The sequence below is a fragment of the Mytilus galloprovincialis genome, chromosome 9, assembly GCF_965363235.1.
Source record: "Mytilus galloprovincialis chromosome 9, xbMytGall1.hap1.1, whole genome shotgun sequence".
In the NCBI taxonomy this organism is placed as follows: Eukaryota; Metazoa; Mollusca; class Bivalvia; order Mytilida; family Mytilidae; genus Mytilus; species Mytilus galloprovincialis.
Genome location: NC_134846.1, coordinates 47,371,443 through 47,395,400, shown reverse-complemented (window position 1 = coordinate 47,395,400; position 23,958 = coordinate 47,371,443). Strand labels below are relative to the sequence as shown.

At 31.2% G+C, this 23,958-nt stretch overlaps 1 protein-coding gene across 5 annotated transcripts in view; it reads left to right on the top strand.

Moving 5' to 3' along the window:
* LOC143045160 (netrin-1-like) overlaps positions 1–18,231 on the top strand; it is a 39,753-nt gene extending 21,522 nt beyond the window's left edge. Inside the window, exons 2-8 of one of the 5 annotated variants that reach the window (XR_012968892.1) lie at positions 1,256–1,444; positions 8,416–8,565; positions 8,682–8,726; positions 11,579–11,623; positions 13,458–13,529; positions 15,790–17,196; positions 17,253–18,231. Coding sequence is in view for 4 of the 5 variants with exons in the window: in XM_076217468.1 (XP_076073583.1) it covers positions 1,494–1,682; positions 8,416–8,565; positions 8,682–8,726; positions 11,579–11,623; positions 13,458–13,529; positions 15,790–16,136 (848 nt within the window). In the remaining variant the exon portion in view is untranslated. Of the gene's footprint in view, positions 1–1,255; positions 1,445–1,493; positions 1,683–8,415; positions 8,566–8,681; positions 8,727–11,578; positions 11,624–13,457; positions 13,530–15,789 lie in introns of all 5 variants that reach the window. The other 4 variants (XM_076217468.1, XM_076217467.1, XM_076217471.1 and 1 more) reach the window with 4 other exon arrangements.
* The last annotated feature ends 5,727 nt before the right edge of the window (positions 18,232–23,958 follow it).

Below are 23,958 nucleotides of genomic sequence, written 5' to 3'. Positions count from 1 at the left end.
CAGATCGCATTTCGGTCTTCGACAATAGGCGAATGTTTATACACCATTTTAAACTCTAAGTTGTCCAGAGTTTAGTCGAGTAGTCTTTTTTCAGTTAAAATCCTTTCACAAATAAAATGTTTCCTGCTTGCCAATCTCGATTACAGATATATTTATGGCTGTATCAAGCTTAAAAGTTTATTTATAGATACAAAATATCCTGATAAGACATCGGGACAAGGACAATGAGATATAAAAGTATTTTCTTCTAACGAGATTAAAACACTTCGAAATTGAGTTCCATGATCATTGATCTAAATACATTACATTTTATATTTGATGAAACGTGTTTGAATGCATTAAAACATTCAGTTTTCCCATATATGCCATAGGTCGTATGCTATTCGACTTATGGAATAAGTTTAGATGCCTCCGAGTTCACCCCGGTATTTGGTTTGACTGTTTTAGCCATTTTGTGATTTTCGTTTTAGCATTAGTATCTTTTAAGTTTCTTTCATTTTTTGTGAATGACATGTAAATAATTGTAATGTTCATATTCGTAAAAAATAAAGCTTATACTGTACTATAATCTACAAACGCTAGTATTTTAATTGTAAAATGCACTTTCACAGCAATGGCGGATATTCAGTGACGTAATAAACTCGACTATGACGATAGTTGAAAAATGTTCTTCCTTCCTGTAGAGATAATTATTCATCGATAAACCGTCTTTATCGCGAGCGAAATGAAGATACGATATCAGTCATTTTCACCAGCTGCTGAAACCACGTGTACGCGATTATACACGTGCATATGAATCAAAAAGTAAAAAGTGAGCAAACCGAGAGTTTGATGGCTTCCTGTTCAAGGTTGTAGATTTTCTATGGACGTTTCTATTTTTTTTATAAATTTCTCATGAAAATGGCTTAAATACATGAGGAGAGAAATCAGAGGAATTAAAAATGTCTGTCGTTATCTATTATTTCAAATGTAATCCAAATCCGCAGAAATAATTAAGTTAATATTGGCATATGTGAGTTCAACAACGAATGATATACCATTTTTGCATATCACATGAATTAAGCAAAAAAAAAAATGACCGATACGATAAAGATGTTGATATCGTTGATGCAACATCACTTACACATTTAATTTATTAATTATCATTCAGTTGCACCCTCTTATTTATTTGGTCCACATTTATTACTGTTTAAGCTGTTTATACTATACTTATCACATGATATGTATTTGTTCATTTTTCCTTTGGCCTTTTCAGCCTGCAACTGCAATCTCCATGCACGCAGATGTCGTTTTAATATGGAACTATATACATTGTCTGGATACAAGAGCGGAGGGGTGTGTTTGAAATGCCGCCACAACACGGCGGGTAGAAATTGTCATTATTGCCGTGAAGGTTTTTACAGAGATTCCACCAAACCCATTACACACAGGAAGGCATGTAAAGGTAGGGAGATAATTAACATTTTATTTTAACATGTCATTTTATCTTTCAGCATGTAACTGTAATTTGCATGCGAGACGGTGCACCTTTAATAGGGAGCTGTATTTATTGTCTGGATTCAGTAGTGGTGGAGTATGTCTTCGCTGTAAACACAACACAGCTGGTCGCTTTTGTCATTATTGCAAAGAAGGCTATTACCGCGATCCAACTAAACATAAAACAGATCGTAGAGTGTGCCGAGGTATGAGAAATTCCATTTCTCTTTTCCTTCGCACGGTATAACATCACGCTTAGTAGTTTTTCTTGCATGTATTATGTTTTCACTTTACATCTGTTTCCGGAAGTGTGCTGTTATCCAAGGTATTGAATTTCGATTTGTTCCAAATCACATTTCACAGACTTTGCTCGATTATGCTTGTAGCAGAAACAATTGTTTCACCCTGTTTTTTTGTTTGTTTTTGTGTTGAATTATTGCTTATATATACTCTTCACTGCTTTATTCTTGTATAGCAAATCTACACATTTTAGATAGCATTCTTATTGCTATCTCCACCGGTTAAGTGCACGCATTGTAAATATGTACATGCAAAGGCGTTAACTTTGTAAGTATAATGGTCCGTCCATGATGTCAAATGGGGCCATTGAAGACTCGAATTCAAGGTAAAAAAGTGTAGGAAAAAATCGTCAATGTATTTACCGTATTCTTACTTGAATATGTCAGTAATGTTTAGCTCTTCATTTGACAGTCAAAGGTTACCGAGGAAAAGCAACATAAGACATCTAATCGACATAACACGGATGTAAAGCAAATGTTTAAAATTAAAAGACTAACAGTCAGTGGCAAATATTTCCAGAAACAAATGAACACTTAATGTGGAGCAGGATCTGCTTACCCTTCCGGAGCACCTGAGATCACCCCCAGTTTTGTGTGGGGTTCGTGTTGTTTATTCTTTAGTTTTCTATGTTGTGTGTTGTGTTCTATTATTTGTCCGTTTTCTTTTTCTTTTTTAGCCATGGCATTGTCAGTTTATTTTCTTTCTTTGAGTTTGATTGTCCCTCTGGTATCTTTCGCCCCTCTTTTAATCAAATAGGTATATCTATGTTTAAACTACTAGTAGACTAAATCTAGAAATGTAACTTGCCTTGCAAGACACTGCTTGCAAATGTTTTATAGCCTGTTATAGCCTGACTCCTTTCATGATGTTAACGCATAACCGTGTACGGACGAACCTCATTATAAGTTTTAGCACCGGATAGAATTTCAACAAATGTCAACACGCTGGCTCGTGTGCGTTAACTTAAGTTTCAGATAGGATAAGCTGATAGATCTTGGCCTGTTCTGTTAGTCGCCCAGATTGTGACAATTTATGCCTAGAAACAGCAGATAGTTTTATTAAAAGAAGAAGGAAGGACTTTGGCAATTCTAGTTAATAGCTCAAACATTGGCACAATCCACGACAATAGAGCAAAATATGTTATAACATCCACTCACATTAACTAAGTAAAGTAACAGTAAATTAGTTGCGGAGTTATGGTATTATATTAACTGTCAATAACCCTTAGATGTTAATATTACCGAATTCTCTTTTTACATCGAAAGTTAAACAATTACACATGTAAAATACCACCTCTTCTAACTTAAAGAAATTTTTATTATGATTGCACAGGTGTGCTCAAAAGCGAACTGAAACGTTTGATAACATTCTGGAGACCTTTTCTTTTCTCTGTTTGAGTGACGCATGAACATAAATCAAGTCTATACGTACATGTAAGTGTTCACATCTGGAATTTGTGATGAAAACTTTTATTCTCCATAATACTAGAACCCTCTTTATACATCCGTTTTCCTTACAAATATATGAGATCGGTTATTCAAATTTATGTTGCCGTTCGCCGCATCAGCATGTTATGGATACATTGTTGCTAGTAACGGGAAAACAACTCGAATTGCCAGCACTGTACTGATTTGTAAAAATTCTGCTGGTAAAAAAGAAAATTCTTTCAGTTGTCGACATCAATTTTTCATTTCATTATATTATTCTTGTTAAAACAATATATAATTAGGAAGTCCTAACACATGTCAATAGATATAAGAAGATGTGGTACAAAAAATGTATGAGTGTCAAGAAACAACTATCCATCCAAGTCACATTTTTTAAGTAATCATTATAGGTCAAAGTACGGTCTTCAACACGGATCCTTAATTGGATCACACTGAATGCAAGCTATAAAGGCCCCGAAAATGACTTGTATAAAACGATTCAAACGGGAAAGCCAACGGTCTAATATATATATAAAACGAGAAACACTTATAAACCACACCAACAAACGACGACCACATCAACAATGCACGATTTGAAACATTTTACAAGTGTTTGTAGAAATCTTGTTTTCACATACCTCTCTCGATACTTTGGTCAGTTCCGAGATATTTCCCTGACGAACGAACTTCACCAAAGTGTTATTTTCAAGCGACATTTTAAGAATCACAGAACCAACGTTAATTTGTTCTCGCCCTGAATAAGCCTGAAGTATTTGACACTTGACGTTTGGCAAGCAACATAAAGCAATCAATACCACTGTAAGGCAATGTTTTTTTTTTTTTTTTATTATTTTGTTTGCATCTTAAGACACCCGAAATGAACAAATGTGTATCGAAAACCACTACACAGTCTGGAAAACTTTGGTTATTTGGTTTGAAAGTAGTAGGTCCGGTAAGGACCGATTTTGGCCTCAAATTTCAGGTTCATCTGACGAAAGATTTTGACCTCTTTTTAAACACTTAAGTGTCTATTTCATTTGATTCAGTTAGTTTTTGTGAAAGATTTTAACCGATTTAGTCATTAAAAACGATCCGATTCAAGCTCAAAATGATAAATCTACCAAATTTGTTAAAAAAAATGTCACTTTTCAGATGGTTTTTGTCAAAAATGAAAGTGGCCGCATCCGTGTTCATCCTAAACCTTTATATATGTTATGTATTATCATAAAATACAACTCTCATTCCAATATTAAGGATGAACACGAATGCGGCCACTTTCGTTTTAAGCGAAAACCGTTTAAAATTTAACTAAAAGGATAGAATTGTGAAGATTTCAGTAATTTAGCATGACTTAGTGGTGCTAGTACTCGATATATGTGCATTGTATTGTCAAAAACAGCCCATATTTATGTAGCAGAAGCATTCTACGGTCAAATAAACAACTAAAAGTTTACATTTTAACAATTTGGTAAAACTGCTATATTTTGGGGCCAAAAAGGGGTCTTACCGGACCTTCTCCTTTAAATTTCTGCTTGTGTATTTTCTGGTTAAAATCGTCAAAATTTTGTTAGTTATTTTATCTTCAAATATATGCCCAAAACTTTGTTACCGTGATTTATGAAAGTTGGAGTGATAACTTTTTTGTAGGGAGTTTCTCTAACCGAATATTTTAATATGAAATGGACCTGCACAATTTAGGCTCATTGAGTGTTGTTTTGTGAAAATATTCGTTTATGTGCCGGAATTAAATTTGAACCCATCCCATTTTTTTTCCTGCAAAAACAAAATGATAAAAAAGAATATAGATTCTAAATTATAACAATCCTTACTCTCTTATTGTGTTTGTTTTAAGGGTGAAACTTTTTGAAATGGTAAAAGAAATACAAGTACTGAAGCCTAAACATATATGATTGAATTGTTATACTGGTTCGTCACACATTTCCTGTGTTTTGTTCTTTTAATGTTCGTGGTGGTTTTGTAAGTGTTAACCATCAATAACAAGAAACACTAGTTATAAAGAAGTACAAGTTTATAAACCAGTCAAGTATGTTTAAATTAAATACTTGATCGCCAAAGCAAATTCAAATTAAATTTATCAATTATAAACGTCACCATTCAAGTCAATGATTCACACTAAATACTAAGTCTGTTTTTTAGAACTTTTTTTAAAAGATTTTAAATGAATAAAAACTTACATTTTTATACAATAAATCATACAAATTTATGCATTACTATATGCATCTTCGGATTTTTGAATTGAGGTACAATTTATTTAGAATAATAACATGTCTCTAGATGTCCTTGTAGATAATTTGGTTATTTTCAGCAAATGGTTTGTTCATTCACAATTGACGTTTGCAGTTATATATATGCACATAAATTAAAATTGAATCATGTGTGTGAAAATCTATTATAGTAAATAAATAATGACTGAAAAAATTAAATAAATAACGTCCTACTTCTCGTGTTTGATGATCACAATTGTGTAATTTATTTGTACCAAAATTTCCAATTTACAGGTTTTTTTTTAATATTTAAAAATTTTCATCATTATGAATTACAACATTTTTTTTTACGATAAAATAATCATTCTACATTTTTTAATAGACCGAAATATGGTTTTTATTCTTTTTTCATTATTGTACAATTGCTAACAGAAGTTTTATTATTTTTATTCTTATATGGTATGACTTAAAGTTTGGGTTTACCATAAATTATTTGAACAGAAATACCACTGAAGCAAAGCAACATTGCAATTTGTTCTAGCAGTAGTTTGATTACCCCATTTTTAATCGATTCTACCGCGAATTAAACACCCGACACATTTTAAAATTTTATATTAAAAATATTAAGTCAATTAAATAAATGGAATTATATTATTTAACTCTAGTTAATAAAAGGTATTTAGATATTTGTGTAAACACCTTCTTTTTTTTAATCTGAATGTGACATTGCATAGAACGGAGAGATTTAAAACTCTTACACCTTTGTGTTGCGCAGGAGTAGAAAGAAAGAATCCAGCTTATAAAGAAACCAATAGCTAGAGATCTATCTCAAGAGCTTTACACCTAAATCCACATTGAGAAATTGGACAAAGATTTCTTTTCAAATAAATATCATGGTTTGATGAACGCAGGTTTCATTAGCTATCATATTGGTACTTGAGAAATTTTAGATTAACCGCCAAATTAGACCTCCTCGGCGGAATTTCTTTGTATAAACACATTGACTCAGAATTCTAGATTACAGTTTTCACACCCTTTAATGAATTTTGAATATACATTATATTCTGTCCTTTGCAATTTCAGAAGTTTTCCAAACAAAGTTATGTAACCCAATTTTACCAAATTGGAAAATAAAGATATTAGAATTTTACAAATTGGCGTAAAAATGATAAAACGCCATGTTCATTACTTTGTACTAATTTGAATAGACGAGAGTACGTTCTTATTAATCTGAGTCTGTAGCACGTGTTACAAAACCACATTACATGTCTTTTCTTGTTAATTAGCTATAATCGTTGAATCTCCATAACACTATTTATTCAGTTGAATATTAGGTTCCTGGTGATTTTTTGGCTCTTCTAAACGTACTGGTTTTCTAAGAAATTTTGTATGTTCGGATTATATAGCTCAGGTGACCCCTTTTGGTATATGTCCAATTTTTGTAGAGTTTACATTTAAATCTGTGAAGAAATCCTCAAAAATTCACGATAGAATATGTATTTAACATCAAAAGTTAACCTAAACCATTAATGCCGTTCTGTGTATATGATGAAAAAATCTAATTTTACCATTCTGATCTTGTCGACATTTTTAGAATTGGCTTTAGTTGCTCCAAAAATAATCCGGTCATTTTTTTTTTGCTTCAAATTCCATTATCTACCAAATTATATGTTGCATCAGCTGAGAATTTCTTAATAATATCTTATTTATCCATTCGTGATGTATTTTTAATATGAAAACTAGAAATTTGCTGTACAAAGATTAAGTTGCAAAAGCTTCATATGCACTTACTTTTAGGTCCTCATTTAATAAAAAAAGATGTATAGATTTCATTTAATGAGGAATATGATCAGATAATGAAACGGCGTTTTGCTTAATAACTCTTAAACACGTAGTTTCCCTTTCGCTAGTTGCGTGAAGAATAGGACAGAAAAGTATTATATTGTCTTAAATGGATCATAACTTAAGTATTCAGTGGATTAAAAACGTGTGTAGAATTGAGCTCAAATCCGATGGAAACTATAGAATGGATTATTTTGGAATGTTTGTGCAATTTTTTAATTTTGAATTGCTTAATGTTTTGTCTTATCGAGTCTTGTATATTTGACTATACGGTATGGATTTTACTCATTGATTAACATTGTTGAAGGTCGTATGGTTATCTAGAACAGTATACTAGTAGTTGATCTAATCAAGGTCATTGATTCTTCATAATTTTCTCCTTTTCAATCATGCAACAGCTCAATATTCTATACAGTACAGAAAACTTAATAAACTATTGCATCGTGAATGAGTTTCATTATACTCTTTAGTTAAATATCACTTTGAACATGTGTATTAAAACAATTTGGATACTGAATTATGTGATAATGCATTAATGAATGTTATTTTTGCTGTTCAATTTTTATAACAAAAAGGGGAAAACAGTTTTTAATGCACTTACTCCTTTTGTGCACTTAAAGATAACAAATGTATATATTCAAATTTCTTCAATGCTTACAACATTACTCACAATTACATTTAGGATATACGTTCGAATATATAAACCTTTTTACATTGACGTTGTGTTCTACAATAAGAATAAATTCAAAAATAGTTTTTAACTACCCTAAACGCCCACGAACAAATAGTGTTTAGACCCGACTTCCTATAGAACAGAATAATAACGAGTGCAGTTCGTTATTTAAAACACACTCGAAAACTGATGATACTGTTATGTTCAGTCACCATCAGCACTAACAGAAAATGTCAAACAGGCGAACAAATGTTTGCAAAACACAACACAAGAAATTGAAGATTAAACAACACAAACACCACAGGAAACCGGACACAAGCTTAAACAAGGGTGTTATAACAAGGAGGATGCGTATTTCTGACGGAACACTGTGTTTGTATTTGTAGTGGACATATATGTGTACATCAAAATTTTATTATAATTTATTTTTAGTGTAATTTGAATTAAAAAAAAAAGTTTTTTCTTGTTTCAGCTTGTGATTGTCATCCTGTCGGAGCTCTTGGAAAAACGTGCAACCAGACATCCGGTCAATGTCCATGTAAAGATGGTGTAACCGGTCTTACTTGTAACCGCTGTGCTAATGGCTACCAACAGAGCAATTCACCAATCGCCCCTTGTATAAGTGAGTACATCGTGTTTGTGTGTTATGTGTGTTGTTTGAGTTTCGTGTTTTATGTCAGAGTTTTGTGTTCATTAAATCAATTATTTCAATTATTTCATTTTTACTTGTTATTTCAGACGGAACAGCAGTGAAGAAAGGAAAGGGCAAAAAAGGAGATAAGAGTTAGTGTTCAATGCGCATGAGCGATTTTAGGTTTTAGTGTTTAAAGTTATTGCGCATGAGCGCTTTTGACATTTCTTGTTCTTGCTTGTTGGGACTCTGGCGCATGGATATACTCTGACAAGTTTTTATCAAATTTTCTGATTTATCCAAGAGTGTAGCTTAGTTGAGCATGGTTGAATTCTGTGGCCACTTCTTGCACTTCTTTGGAAGCGTCTATTTATTGACATGCCGTTATTATGCTGATTGTTTTCTCTGTGCTTGTGCAAAACTTTTAACTACTACTTAATTTATATTAACAAGCTACATATTTAATCAGAGAGATTTTACTCATTCCAAAAATACATGATTTTTTTTTCTGATTCAAATGAATATTTTGTTTTTGTCTAATCGATAACCACAAAATCTAAAAAAAAGCGCCTTGAAAAGAAAACGAAACGCTTAAATTATAGTAACAAATTAAGCAACAACGTTCAGATCATTTTTCTCGCTGCCAATTTTCTAATAGTTTTGTGTCTTTGTGATTTGATGGCTTTATCATTAAACTCTTTATAGTTTCAAAGATACATACGGTTTATCAATTTAGAAAGTTATAATTGCACAAGTGAATCGGCCAGCACTTGTTTTGATGTTGGTTTTGAGCATGATCTTGAACATTGTATAGCGGGAGATCAGAAATTATGCACGCAACATTTACTTCCAGGATGGTAAAACAGTTTTCTTCATAGATTGAAAATGCATGAAATTGTTGTTGCTTTTGCACTTTGAATATACGATGTACAGCTACATGAATTGAATATGCAAACCGACTATAGATGATACATGTAGTTAAAATTTCTTTACATTAATCATGGTCTTATTTAGATTTTTGCAGAAGAAATTCTAGTTGAAAACAAGTATTAACGTATTGAAAGAAAACTTAAGACTTTTAATGCACGCATATAAGAAATTATACTTTGATTAAAGGTATCTCAAAAATGTATCGAGAGCACGAATACCACATCTTCTTATGTCTATGACACAAAATATTAAAAACATAATTCAAAAATTATAATTAAAATACATCTATGGTAAATTTTGAGTATATTTTTGTACTTTCATTGTAAGGTTGCGATTTATTATAGCTCAAAAATAAGATCATGGAGTTAACCTGTTTTCATTCATACTTGAAACAATCGAAGCTAGTAAGAAAAATATACATATTAACCATGTACATCTGCAGTGCCATGTTTATAAATTAATTCTAAGCGGTGCGTGCGAGCGCTGTTTTATTTCTTTTATTCCTAAATATCCTTTTCAAAATGAGGATGGCTAACATTGACGCAATATTTTTATTATTTCTTAAAGATATTTCTTTTTTTTTTGTGTGTATAAAATCAGTTTTCAATTATGCATGTTATTTTTTTTATGACAGAGCGACTACTTAAATTCTAACGTTGCTAATAAAAAAAGAGCCAAATATATCTGCTTGTCACCAAATATGAGTTAATTGATTTTATTAAAATTTCTTGAATGTAAATAAGAGCTGACGATCATTCTGCAGAGACAAGTAACTTAAATGGAAGAAATTTTTGACATTACATTTGTTATGCTTTATAATTAAATCGGTTCTTTGTTATATCTTGGCACTGAATGAACGCAAAACAAAAAAAGTGTCTTAAATGGCAAATTGCAATTCTAAATTCTTCACAGCATCTCTGTTTTCTTCTAATCGACATTTAGAAATTGTACTTTGTAGTTGCATAGTGCATCTTTGTCGATATTAATTATCGCTGAAACCACTTTTAAACAGCTGAACATCTTTAACATAACTGACAAATGTATCGTTACTTGTTGTGCTACTGGAAATGTTTCATACATTAACGTAAGCGATTAAATATTGCGTATCTGAAGCCATTTACGATAACGAAAAGTCACACTGAGATAATTATTGCTGAAGCTTTGTTTTATTTAGCACTAATAGTTCTGTTTGAACCGCTGAAGATTTTCAATGGGTTGGCACACTTGCACTTTTAAATAATTGCATCACTAACGTCAATTATTGGAAGTGTTTTCCATAAACATAAAATGTGGCTATACTTAACAATGCATATATATTAATAAAACTTTAATAATTCTCGTAAATGGTCCCGTTACATTCATGGATGTTTAGTTTGAATAGTACAGATGTTTCCTTTAAAACCTGTGACTCCGTATACTTTTGTACTTTGTTGAACTTTCAAAAGATTTTGCGTTGTTCACTTCTGTAATTCGCTTTCATTTGGTGTGAAAATGAAATTGTTCTATCGAAAAAAAGTAATAATGAAGGTCTCTTTTGCTAAATTGGACCATTCTACAATGTACATCCCATTTCAATTTTTCATAGCTTTCATATTTATTTCTATCGGTAGACAAGTTTTGATGGAGGTATCGGTTATAATTTGGTAACGAGACCAACAAGAAGGGCACAATGTTGGGCATTTTAAGACCATTGGTTTTTTTTTTTAGATTATATTTTATTGAAGTTTCAGTCAATTATTCCAATGAAAAGTTATCATTTCTTTTCAAAAATATGGTTAAAAAATGCTTTCTCCAATTGATTTTCGTTAAGCTAGATTTTGCTTGCTTTCGAAATTTGAAATAACTATTATACACAAATTATCTTTTGAAACATTTACAAGAGTTACTGCTGTCGTTCTGAAATAAACAGTAATAATGAAGAAAGATAGGATAGAGATAAACTATTTTTAAAGATCCATAATATTATTTGTTGAACATATGCATTGGATTGAGAGTTGTCTCATTGGCACTCATACCACATAATTTTTTATCTATTGACAAATGTAATACTAATAGTCCTTAAACTCTGTTGCAGAAATTCCAACAGTTACACAGAAGCCTCCTCGTACAGGGTCAAAGGGTAAGTATTGTATGGAAGAAAAAAGCTGTGATTAAGTTTGTCTGGTTCGATTTGAACGAGTCACTTCATCATTATAGATTCAAGACAGCTTTAGAAGAAGAGTAATTTAAAATGATATTTTGGCAAAATCTACACTATGACTTCGAACCTTACAAACTGTTTTATATGCAATGTATAAATGTATGCCTATTCGATGAAATCCTTTAGTTTGGTAGCGGTATATGCACATTTATTTAATGAAAGTAGCATGGAATTGAGAACACGTGTTATTGGAAAACTGCTACAAAAGACTGACTTTCATTTCGGAATTTTTCATATTTATATTTTATAATTATATATTACATTGTCAACTCCCCCCCCCCCCCCCAAAAAAAAATACAAAGGTTTGGTGGCTGAAATACATTTATCTCTCCTACGCAGATAACACTACAAATACAAGCATTAACTTTATTCTTGCCAGCACATGCATGTTTTCCCGAAGAACAAATCACATATACCACCAACAAACATACTAACAATTCGTAAATAAATTTTCGTTCTTAGCATTGAGATTACCTGGATCATTGTAATAATGAATTTACGTCTTGCCGTGGGTACTAATTTAGGGAAATAATAGTTTTATGAGTATTTCCCAGAAGACACTAATTACCCTGTTGCACATGAGAGTAACTTCCTGTCATTAAGGTTCTAGAGTGTCATTATTTGGATAAGTGTCACTAACTGCGTGATGTAGAAAGGTAGAAACAATAATTAGTGTTGCTATTGTCTATGAAAAGATTGTTATGTGATTGAATGGAGAAAGATCGGATAAGGGTAAACTCATTATGATGCCAACCGTCTCTATGATTGATGGTTTCATGCTTTCAGGTGTTAAGGAACGTTTATTTATTTTGGTAAATATCCAGTTCTTTGAGCTCCTTTTCTGATCTACATCAATACAATTTCAATAATTGATTTTCCACAGACTGTAGAAGAATTCCTATTACTTTTTTTTTTTGACAAAAACTGAAGAATTCATCAACTTGCAAGTAATGTTGTTCGAAAAATAATAGCCCCATAGTAGTCTCATTACTTTGAGAAAAATGATCAAAGCAAATTTATTGGATAACTCAGGAATCGCAAATATGATAACAAGAGATAAACCCTATACAAAGACTGGCATGTAGAGAAACAATAAACTACAGTAAATATAACATGGTTTCACATTTAAGTAAGGCATATTGCTTAACGACTTGGTAATTGTTTAATGTCTTTGATTTTGTCTTTCAAATTTTATCATTATGCGGTTCCCCGTTCTGGCCTTTTCATGTTTAAGGGTGCATATTCTTTTTATACTTGTTCTGTATAGTAATTGCGAGTCTCTTTGTTCTGCCAGAAAGAAGTTTGTTTTCATATTTATTGATGTCTTCATTCTGACAAGATCAGAAAATGTAGCAGCTTGTAACAGAACTATGATTGAGTGAGAAGGGAAAATTTTAGTATCCCTAAAACTATTTTTACTCGCCACATCAAAATTTGAATGTCACAAATAGGAATTTTCTGTATTTTTCTGTGCTCAACACGAATTCCCTGTCAGGTCAGGTATTTTGCAATATCTGCTAAATTTTTACAGCTTGTCTAGACTCGAAAATATTTCGGTGCTTTACATACGATGTAGACACTTGTCAATTGTTGAAACGGCGTGATGACCTACATGTAGAGCTCTTTTAATTATTTTATTGATTTTTTGTTGTTGGGTTGCTATAGTCTCGCTTCATATACATAAGATTTGTTCAGATACCATTACATACTTTGCCTACATTTTGTTTTAAATTTTAAGTTTTGAATTTAATAGGTGACAGGTGTGGGAAATGCAGGAAGAAACAAAGGAGAATTAACAACAAGAAATACTGCAGAGCAGATTTTGGTAAGTCTAATTACCAACTTTCACATACAATTAATTCAGCAGATCGGAACTGGAAATGCAACGTACGCACCTGGTTCCTGATAATTAAACGAAATCTTCAAACCAGACAATCTTTTTTTTTTTAAACTGGAGATGAAAGTATATTGATATGATATAATGATGTGCGTTATTAATGTCCATTATTATCTTCATTGTTAAATGTATTTTCTTGCTAAAATTTGGAAAATTGGTTTAATAATATTTAGAAAATAAAATATAAACCCATTATATTTTTTCTTTCTTTCATAATTTTCTTTAATCAAAATGCTTTTTGCGTATTATGTTTGTCATAAATCAATTACAAACTCTCATCTCAAAATGTTTCAACATAATAATCTTTTATAAGAAAATTCTGTTGATAAAACTATAAAATAGAAGTCTGGGTGTATTTTGAATAAACGGTTCAACAATTGAAAATTTGAAGTTCAGTATTGTACATTTTTGCATATTAAAATGACAGTGACAAAACTATAAGATAACTTTTGTTCGATTAATTCTATTGTAAAACAAGTATACTTGGAATTTTTCGCGACTGTTATATACATAAGAGAGTTTTGGCTAGCGTTAAAACCAGGTTTATTCCACCTTTTTTACATAAGAACATGTCTGTAACAAGTCAGTAATATGACAGTAGTTTTCTATTCCTTTGATGTGCTTGAGCTTTTGTTGTTGCTATTTGATAAGGGACTTTCCGTTTTGAAATTTCCTTGGAGTTCGGTATTTGTGTTAATTTACTTTTTTCTATCAAACAAAATACAAATTGGGCTATTCTGATGAAGTAGATTTAACCCTTTATCAAATAAACACTAAGCCTGTTTCTTATTTACACAATTAAAAGGATAAGTAAAGGAACAGATATATATTAGAGTTTTTTTTAAAATAAACAACATCTTTGGATAGGAGCAATAAAGATATCATCGAAATACTCACTATAGAAAACTTTTTATCAAAAATAACCCTGAACGCGTTTTATAGATCAAATCATTTCTCAGTTTTTTATTCTCTCTGTTTTGAATAAATATTTGATTGTTCCTTTCAAAATTTTGAATTCTATAACACATATGCTGTAGCGTAAAACGAATTTACCACTGACATGGTACAGACTTTGCTTTATTTCAACATGCCAAGAAAGTTTTTGTATATTTTATGCCTGTTGTCAGTTCATTGATTGGTACATGCAAATCAGTTTATAAAATCTATCTTTATTTTGACAGTAAGTTGATTTACTATAGAACGTTTAGAAACAGAAGTGTAAGCTTGGTTGTACTAGCATATATCTGACTTTTAAGATAAAAAAAATTATATTTGTTGATTTGAATTTCATTCATTTTTGTATACGATAACTTTTTAAAACAAGAATTCAAAATGATTACAAATAATTGTGCAAGTTGTAGAATTAATTCGCTAATTTATTTATGCTGCTGTGTTCAGTGATAGGCGGTGAGGGTATCATCAGCTCAGTTTGTCAGCGCTCTGGAGCTGGCACGATTTTAAACGTATTTAATATGCTGTAGATAATTAAATTTGGAAAATATTACGAAACTAAGGTTACAACTCCCTCATGCAAAGTTGTCCTGATATGCATTTGGTCTTGCTAAATAGGTCCAATTAGGTCATATAGTGCCTAAAGTTCTACATATTTGTATACTAAAGATTTTCAAATGTTTAGGTTCGAGCGTTAATGTGGAAGTAAAAGATAGAAGCGCCCAGGTGTGAAAGTGTTATTTCCATTTCCATCATTTAGTGGCTTACAGTTAAAATCATTTATTGAGAACACACAACGATGCGTGTGCACGACGCGCAATTCTAAAGTTACCCTCATCAAGTACGCTTATAATCGAAAGTATAACAAGAAAAGAATATAGAGCATAAAACAAGAATTGCTAAAATAGAATAAACAAACCTTTGCATTAGGAAATTTCAACCTTAATTTAGTACATTTATCCAAAAGATTTTATAAATAATCTGAATTTCTTTCAACAATTTTTTTAGCAAGGTTGATGACTTTTGAGTAGAAACATTACCAAATCGAGAATCTATTTTATTGGCATTGATATTTTCATTTTGCAAATTAGATATCTATGGTTTAGAAAAAATATTTTATGAAACTTTGATGATTTCTCTGTTTCTATTTATTATCTAGCTTTTTAAATTATATTGAGGCGAACGTATTTATTTCTTTAAAACTTAAGTACATGTATTTGATTTTTTGTATTCACAGCAATCCAGGCGGCTGTTGTTGCCAAAGAATCAATCGCAGACTGGATTAGATACACTATCAACATTATTAGTATATATAAACGGGATCAAAATCAGAATAGAAGGGGCGAAACGTATGTCTTTGTTGCTAAACGAGACCATAAGTGCAAGTGTCCAAAGCTTCGACTCGGTAGAAGATATTTGTTGGTTGGTAGACATCACAAAAATATACAGCGACCTGGATACCAAGTAGACCGTAAAACTGTTGTGGTAAGATGGCGAGACAAATTTCAAAAGCGCATGCGTAAATTTATGCAGTATGAACGCAGATATAAATGTGGAAATGCTTCACGAAAGAAACGTCATTAAATTTGCGTTATTTGTTTGTGTCCAGTGCTATGTTGACGAGAACTGAACTTTGATTTTGTGAGATCACAAAACATATCATGTAGAATACTCATTTTTTAGTACCTCGTGTTTGAAATTGTTGGATGATTAATGTATGTTTCCCCTGAAAACTTGTGTTGATAGGAATTTACTGTTACATAATAGCTTTAATATGTCTGATGTAATTAAGTTATTTGTTCTTGAAGAAAATACAAGAAACAAAGTGATGAGTTATTCGTGTCAGTGCAGAAAGTGTAAACATAAGTAATAATTTAAAGTGTGAAAAGAAATTAATGACGTGTTGAAGTTATGTACAGCTAAATGCGTGAATCGTTTGACATAAGCAACAGTCACGTCATTGACAATTACATTTGACATTATGGACATTCATATGTACAGAAGTTGTCATACAGAGTGTCGTTTATTAGCTGACTTGAAGCACAAGTTCCATTTCGTGTAGAACAGTTGACAGTGTTATTATTGTAAGGTTGTGTGTAATGATATAAACATTAAAATGTGCGAAGGAGCACAATGTTATATCATTGGACAGCCCATTTCTAATGGTTGTTTCAGAATGTATATATGTATAAGTTGTCAGTTGTTATGTTGTATTTGTTGTAAATTTCAATTGTGATATATTTTATTGTTATTATTTTTGTAAGAATATTTTTTATCACATTTTAAAATTAAGTAAACAATGATTCTCGTATACGTGTACTTACGTATAACAGTTTTTCATATTATATAACTGTAATGTTTTCAGTATGTTGCAATTTCGAACGAAAATGCATCATCGGAAGAGAGTAAACATTTGACTATTATACTTAAATATGATTTCAATTTATTGAGTTTAACATTACCAACATTCGATTGAAAGTTTGGGTAAAAAAAGTTATATTCTTCTCCTCTTCACATAAACTAAGGTTGCTGTATTTCCACAATTTAGTTTTTCACAGATACAATTTTAAAAAGTTCATTTTAGAAAACAGTGTTGTCACTAATATATATATATCTTTATTACCAAAGTCTATATAAACTATAGGCACTAGAAGATGGCTATATATATATCTTTATTACCAAAGTCTATATAAACTATAGGCACTAGAAGATGGCTATCCGTGATCTAATAGATGAACCAACCACTAAATTAAATAAACTGATTTTGTTTAAATTTTGGCTGGAGTTTCATTTACTGTCCAGTAATGTACTCATGACAACGTAAACTTTAGAAAAGTGACCATTATGAAAAGCAAAAGTTCAAAAGTATTTATATAAAAAATAAATAAAAAAATGAGTCAAACGAAAAAACTATTTGTTGCATTTTTGTTTTGTTTAACGCACACTCTAGTGAAATATAAAAAAAATCCACGTCAAATATTTAATTTCTTTCATCTTTAGTATAGCTTTAATTTATCATCATTTTAATTCCATTAAATGTATTAAAACTATATGTTATTCTGCTACATTTGTACATAATTGTAATTAGTCTTACTTTAAGCCGTAATATATTGGCTTTGCAATAAGAAAAACACGACCAGTTAGTAGAATGACTATTTCAAACCATTTGTGGTGATTGATGCAAAGTATTTGAAACTTGCGTACATAAGTGCACTTTATATGTCGAAATGCGCATCTGGTGCAGAAAAATTGACACCGTTAATTTTATTATATTTAGCTGTTCAAACCAACGCCAATCAAAAGTTTTTGACAAATAAGAAGACCAAAACAAGTAAAGAACTTATTGATTCAAATGGCGAAAACCTGAATCTAGGTCAATATCTCAATTAATAAATTAAGTTGCATCATTTAACCTATTTTCCCCTACTGATTAGGAGTAAGTCGTTCAAGTTTACACATCCATAAGAAAATTAAGTATGTTAAGTGTTTAATGATAATTATTGTAAAATATTTAAAATAAACTATTTCAAGTCAATAGTTTGAGAACAAGGTGGAAGTAATATGATATTTCTTCCTCTATTAACTGTTATACATTTTATGTTTACATTTTGAAATAATCGGTTATGTTTCATTGTTTCAAAATGGGGAAAAATGTTAATAAATAAGTAATCTTTCGTAACTTTACTTCTTTTAATGTTGCATCTATATCTACATTGTTTCTGAGAACTCCGGCTCAAATCAATGGAACATTATTACAGGATATAATACATTGGAAAGACATTCAAAATATCGACATTTATCTCATTACCAAATCTTTAAACAGCCTAATTCAGAAGGGATACAGATACGATTCTGTTGAACGTTTATTAAAGAAGGCATATTTTGGTATTAAAATTGATTCACTCATTAGGGTCTTAGAAATAAACACATTTATTCTTAAACCAGTTGTTGATATGATATAGGTTATGTTCATCCATATATTTTATGATGGTATGATACTAACCGACTATCAGGAGGGACTGTGCTTGATTGTCATGTGACGAAGACACAATCTTTAAAACAGTTTAACTGAGGTCTGATGCTGTCATATCAGTAACTGCTAATAGGCCTTTTTTAATTCATGTATGATTGCCGTTTTGCTTAGTTTCTTTTGCTACCTATTCTGACCTTTTTCTATTAAAAGAAATTGAATGTACTTAAACGCAGAACTGAATTAGAAAGAAATATAATACATATAATAAATATATGTATATATAATTATAACAACACCATGGCAAACCTTAAAAAAATAGAGTAACGACGAAAGAAACAACAGTACAATCACAACATATTAAACTAAACTAAAGCCATTACAAAAAAAAGTCAAATCAGACAAAAACTGAACTCCGAGGAAAGATCAATCGTAAAGTCCTAAATCAAATGGCAAAATGACAAATCACATCAAACGAATGGACAACAACAGTCATATTCCTGATTTAGTTCAGGCATTTTCAAATGTAGAAAATGGTGGAATGAACTGGTTTTATAGCGCTTAACCTCCCACTTATATGACAGTCACATCAAATTACGTTATATTTACAACGATGCGTGAACAAAACAGACATAATAAATAAAAGTCAAAATATGTTTGAACTAAGGTGCTCCCGAAAGAAGCTCAAGAACGTATTCAGTCGATGATCAGTTTGATTTCGGGATATTCGAGGAAAAGAGTGCAAGATTGTGACTACGACAATTTAAACATTATCTGTCGACATCTATAAAACAGATAGGTCATTACCTTAGCTGTATTTGTCAAAACTTGTAGGAATTTTTGGTCCTCAATGCTCTTCAACTTTGTACTCTAATTAGCCTTTCAAACATTTTTTGATTCGAGCGTCACTGATGAGTCTTTTTTAGACGAAACGCGCGTCTGGCGTAAATATGAAATTTTGATCCTGGTATCAATGATGAGTTTATTAGTAATAACAGTCAACTACCTCGTGATGACTAATGTAACTTTTTTGATGGAATGTCTTCAACCTTATCACCGAATATCTAGGTTCAATAACCCTCTTAAAATCACCAACCCTCTCTCGAAAACATCATTAAGTAAAATGCATACTCTTAAAAAACTGTATCAACCTGTAGACATATACTCAATATGCATGCTCTGCTGGAATGTTGCTACATTAGAAAAAGAAATTTCGTAATTAGAAAGTTGAAATCCTCTAGTTTTGCGTGGTAAAGTTTTGTTCCCAATCGACCGTCATTGACAAAAGCTAGATGTAAGTCAAAATAGGGAACAGACTTGTAAAGTTCCTGTCGTATCCTAGCTTTTTGTCAAGTTCAATGGGAAATATGCTTTCAACAAAGCCACAAAAATATGAATGTATAGGAATAGGGTCTCATCTATATAGCGGAACTGAAATTAAATGATAATGCTTCATTCTTCAAAAAACCTACCAAATGAAGTCTGTCACAAATACAAGTAAAAAATAAAGGAACAAACTACAAGATATGGATCGTAGCTGGTTTCCATATGAATGCCGAATGTTTGTTGAAAAACATGTTCTACAAAAAAAAACAAATGTGTTATCAATCTAGAAATCAAGCATTTTGACATTGTTAGATTTGGAGATTGAATCAAAGTTTTGTCAGTATAATTTATCCTGCACCGAACAAGTTAATTATGTGTTTGTTAGTTTGTCATTGTCTATTATGAAACAAGAGTAAGAAGAATTCTTTAATCTGTCCTTAAGTTTGGAACAGGGAATACTTATTTAAACGATAGAAAAGTCAAATGTTTTTATAATACCTTAAGATGAAAAAGACTTGTATGTACTTTAACAGTTCCTTGTGTTTTATAGTATCCAAGTCTGAATGTCCCCTCCCCTAAATTCGATAGCTTCACAGTTACTGTAAAGCACAGCTTTGATTGCTGATATAGTCGTGGAGCACTTGTCAGACCAAGCAGTTCAACGTTGTTTGTAAGTTCTCTTATGTTATATATATACTCAATACAGTAAAGCAAGATCCAGTTCTGCCTCTTTGGTTGAAATTGCCTGTGGAACATAGGAAATACCTTTTATTATTCAGGATTTCCTCTTTAGTAAGTGTCGTAAGGATATATGATGTTGTGTTTCAAATGGATTGAAAATACCTAGTTCCGTTATCAAGTAGTTTATATAATGTGATTACACACACCAAAGATTGTATTTAGGACTTTGTCTTCGAGAACAACTAAATATTTGTAATAAAGATAAAACAAGTGCTTGGAACATTTTGAGTCTTTGACGATCGATTCTGCATGAGTATTCATAAACCTATTCCTTCTTTTTTTTAAATTCTTACTTACGTCATCGACCTTACCTCAGATAAATCCAGGTTCAATCAACCATTTTCTACATTTGAAAATGCTTTTACTAAGTCAGGAATATGACCGTTTTTGTCCATTCGTTTGGTGTGTTTTATTATTTGATTTTGCCAAAGGGACTTTCCGTTTTGAATTTTCCTTGGAGTTCAGTTTTTTTTGTGATTTAACTTTTTGAAGAGAACTTTTCCACAAGTACTGAATATGATCTTATTATGTTAAGTATAATTTTGTTGCTACAAGAAATCTTAGCGGAAATGTATATAATCCACTTTAAACTTTACTGGTCCAAAACGTTACTCTAGTATTTATATTATCTTCACAGATAACGGGAGAGAAAAAACCAAGGGGATACTCAGTAGCGAGTATTCAAAGAAAGACAAACGATAACACGTGTAAGATACACGACGAAAAGACGTACAACAGTGTATAAAACACTACAAAGACAAGTCAATTTTAGAGCAACAAAAATCGGAACAAAACACTTGGGGAAAATAAAAAAAACTCATTACAGATACATGGATTAAATTTTGTATTTACGCCAGACGCGCGTTTCGGATACAAAAGACTCATTCATGACACTCGAATCCAAAAAAGTTTAAAAGGCCAATTAAAGTACGAAGTTGAAGAGCATTGAGGACCTACATTCCTAAAAGTTTTGCCAAATACAGCTAAAATAATCTATTCCTTAGGTGAAAAAGACCTTATTATTTTAAACATTCAAAAGTTTTGTAAACAGTTAATTTATAAATATGACCATATCAATGATAATTCATGTCATCACAGACGTGCTGACTACTGACCACCAGCAGAAATATGGTACTAGAATAACGTGGACAGTTCTTCCTCCATTAATACAACTCGTCGTGTTGGTTAAAGAAAGAAACAAATCATGATCAATCGCATTTGTAGATATCGTATTCGAAATAAATAAATGCTATAAAGATTTCCCATAAGGTTCACCAAACTAACAAATTACATCCATAAAATTTTGGACGATACATGTATGATATAACTCCTATGGTTAATTAATCATAGTGCAAAGCTGTCTCGTAGGTATGAAACTTCTCTCAAGGAATTCATTATAAGAAATCAAAATCTTTGAATATTGTACAGTGTATATATTTTCTACATTTGAAAATGTCTGTACCAAATTAGGAATATGACAGTTGCTGTCCATTCGTTTGATGTGTTTGTCATTTTATATTGCCATTTGATTAGGTACTTTCCGTTTTGAATTTTCCTTGGAGTTCAGAAGTTTTGTGAATTTACGTTTTGGCGATGTTTACTCAGTATGCAGCTGCTTCTTGGTTTTGTTTTACATAGTGGTGGCAAGTTAACAATGGGGAAAATTAAAAGATTTCTCTTGTAAAGATTACTAGTAGTTATCAACTGACCCTCATTATATATTTCTAGATAAATAATTATTCTGTGAGTGGATATTTCTTCTTGAATTAACCGAACATATTAATTGTAATGTTTCATTTTCTTTTATTCTCTACAAGCTACTGTATGCATTCTGTATCACACGAACAGAGGATCAAGCCGAAAAGTAAAGGACTGATACTGCTGACTATTATAAAACGCAACAGTATTCAATTAACAAAAATATATATTAATGATGATAATTTTGGTGATATTTTGTTGGAATCAGCGTAGATTTTATCAACATGATCTGTCTTGTTCTAGACCTACATTAAAAGAAATACTAGTTTACTGGTTTTCAAATTTCATCAATTTATTTGGAATAAACAAATCAAAAGGAGAAAGACATTAAGTGTTGAAATGGTAAGCATTTAATGTTGTGCATGCATTTACCGCCATGTTAATTCATTCAGTCAAAATGTCTTGTTAATAGGGAATAAGACATACTCATTTAATTTATTGAATGTACGAGTAATCTGGTATCTTTAAAGATGTAATAAACAAAAACAAAAATACCGTACTCAAAGGGCCATGTTGCCTCAGGAGAACAACCCTGTTAATGATGGGGTTCATATTGCTGTAGGTTTAGTGAGTTTTTGTGCAATGTTTTGATTTTGTTGTTTTTCTTTAAACTGTAGTTTTTTTTATATTATTCATAGCTTATCGATATTTTCTAATAACTTAAAATTAAATGGCACATGTTGGATCTGTTCTCTCTTTTTAACGAGGTCCATATAATTGAACAAGTACGCTTATTATTTGAGATAAATAAACGCCTTACAATAGTAAAGTAAAAACAAGATATCGGTTTCTAAGATGGTCATTTGTTCGGTGAAACTTGAACTATTTGTTTTTCAAATATATTTCACGTTTAAATTGAAGAATACTATTGTTTTGTAAGATGAGTATGGCAGTCATGTATTTTTACACTAAATACGTCATCTGTACGAGTGCACTTTTTGTTGCTAATTTCAGTAGAATTATCTGGTTACCATTATCCTGTCTTCTTTTCAGATAAAAGTTAGAACAATTAATTAGATGCGTTTTTCTGTTGCTTTATTATTCCAACATGGATTAATAATATCCATCAGAAATAAGATGCAATGTTCCAAAACAATCTTATAATCACTACACAAAGAATTTCGGTTTTATAAATTTAGATTTGTTAATCATATTAAGAAAAAAACATTAGAATATTCAATAGAAAAAATAGAAGGAAGAAAGCATTTGGGATGGTCACACTATAGTGTGTCTTGAAACACTAAATTCTATGTTATATATAGTTTATTATATCAGTTTTATTTTGTTTTCCCGATTTTGTTTTTTGTCCATAGATTTACGATTTTTGAACAGCGGTATACTACTGTTGCCTTTATTTATACTGTTATAGATAAGCATAGACTATTAAGTGATCGGTGTTTGCGTTCGTCCATTCGTTCTCAAGTTTTTGAATTCGATCTTCCATTTATGACTTCATTATACCATTCGTATGTGCATTCAGTTACCACAAAGTGCAGTAAAAAATTTGAACAATTATTTAGTTTGTATTGCTGATTTTCCAATAAAGGCCAAACAGGCAGCAGTGAAAACATGACAAACGAAAAGGAACAACGTTAAAGGCATACGATACAG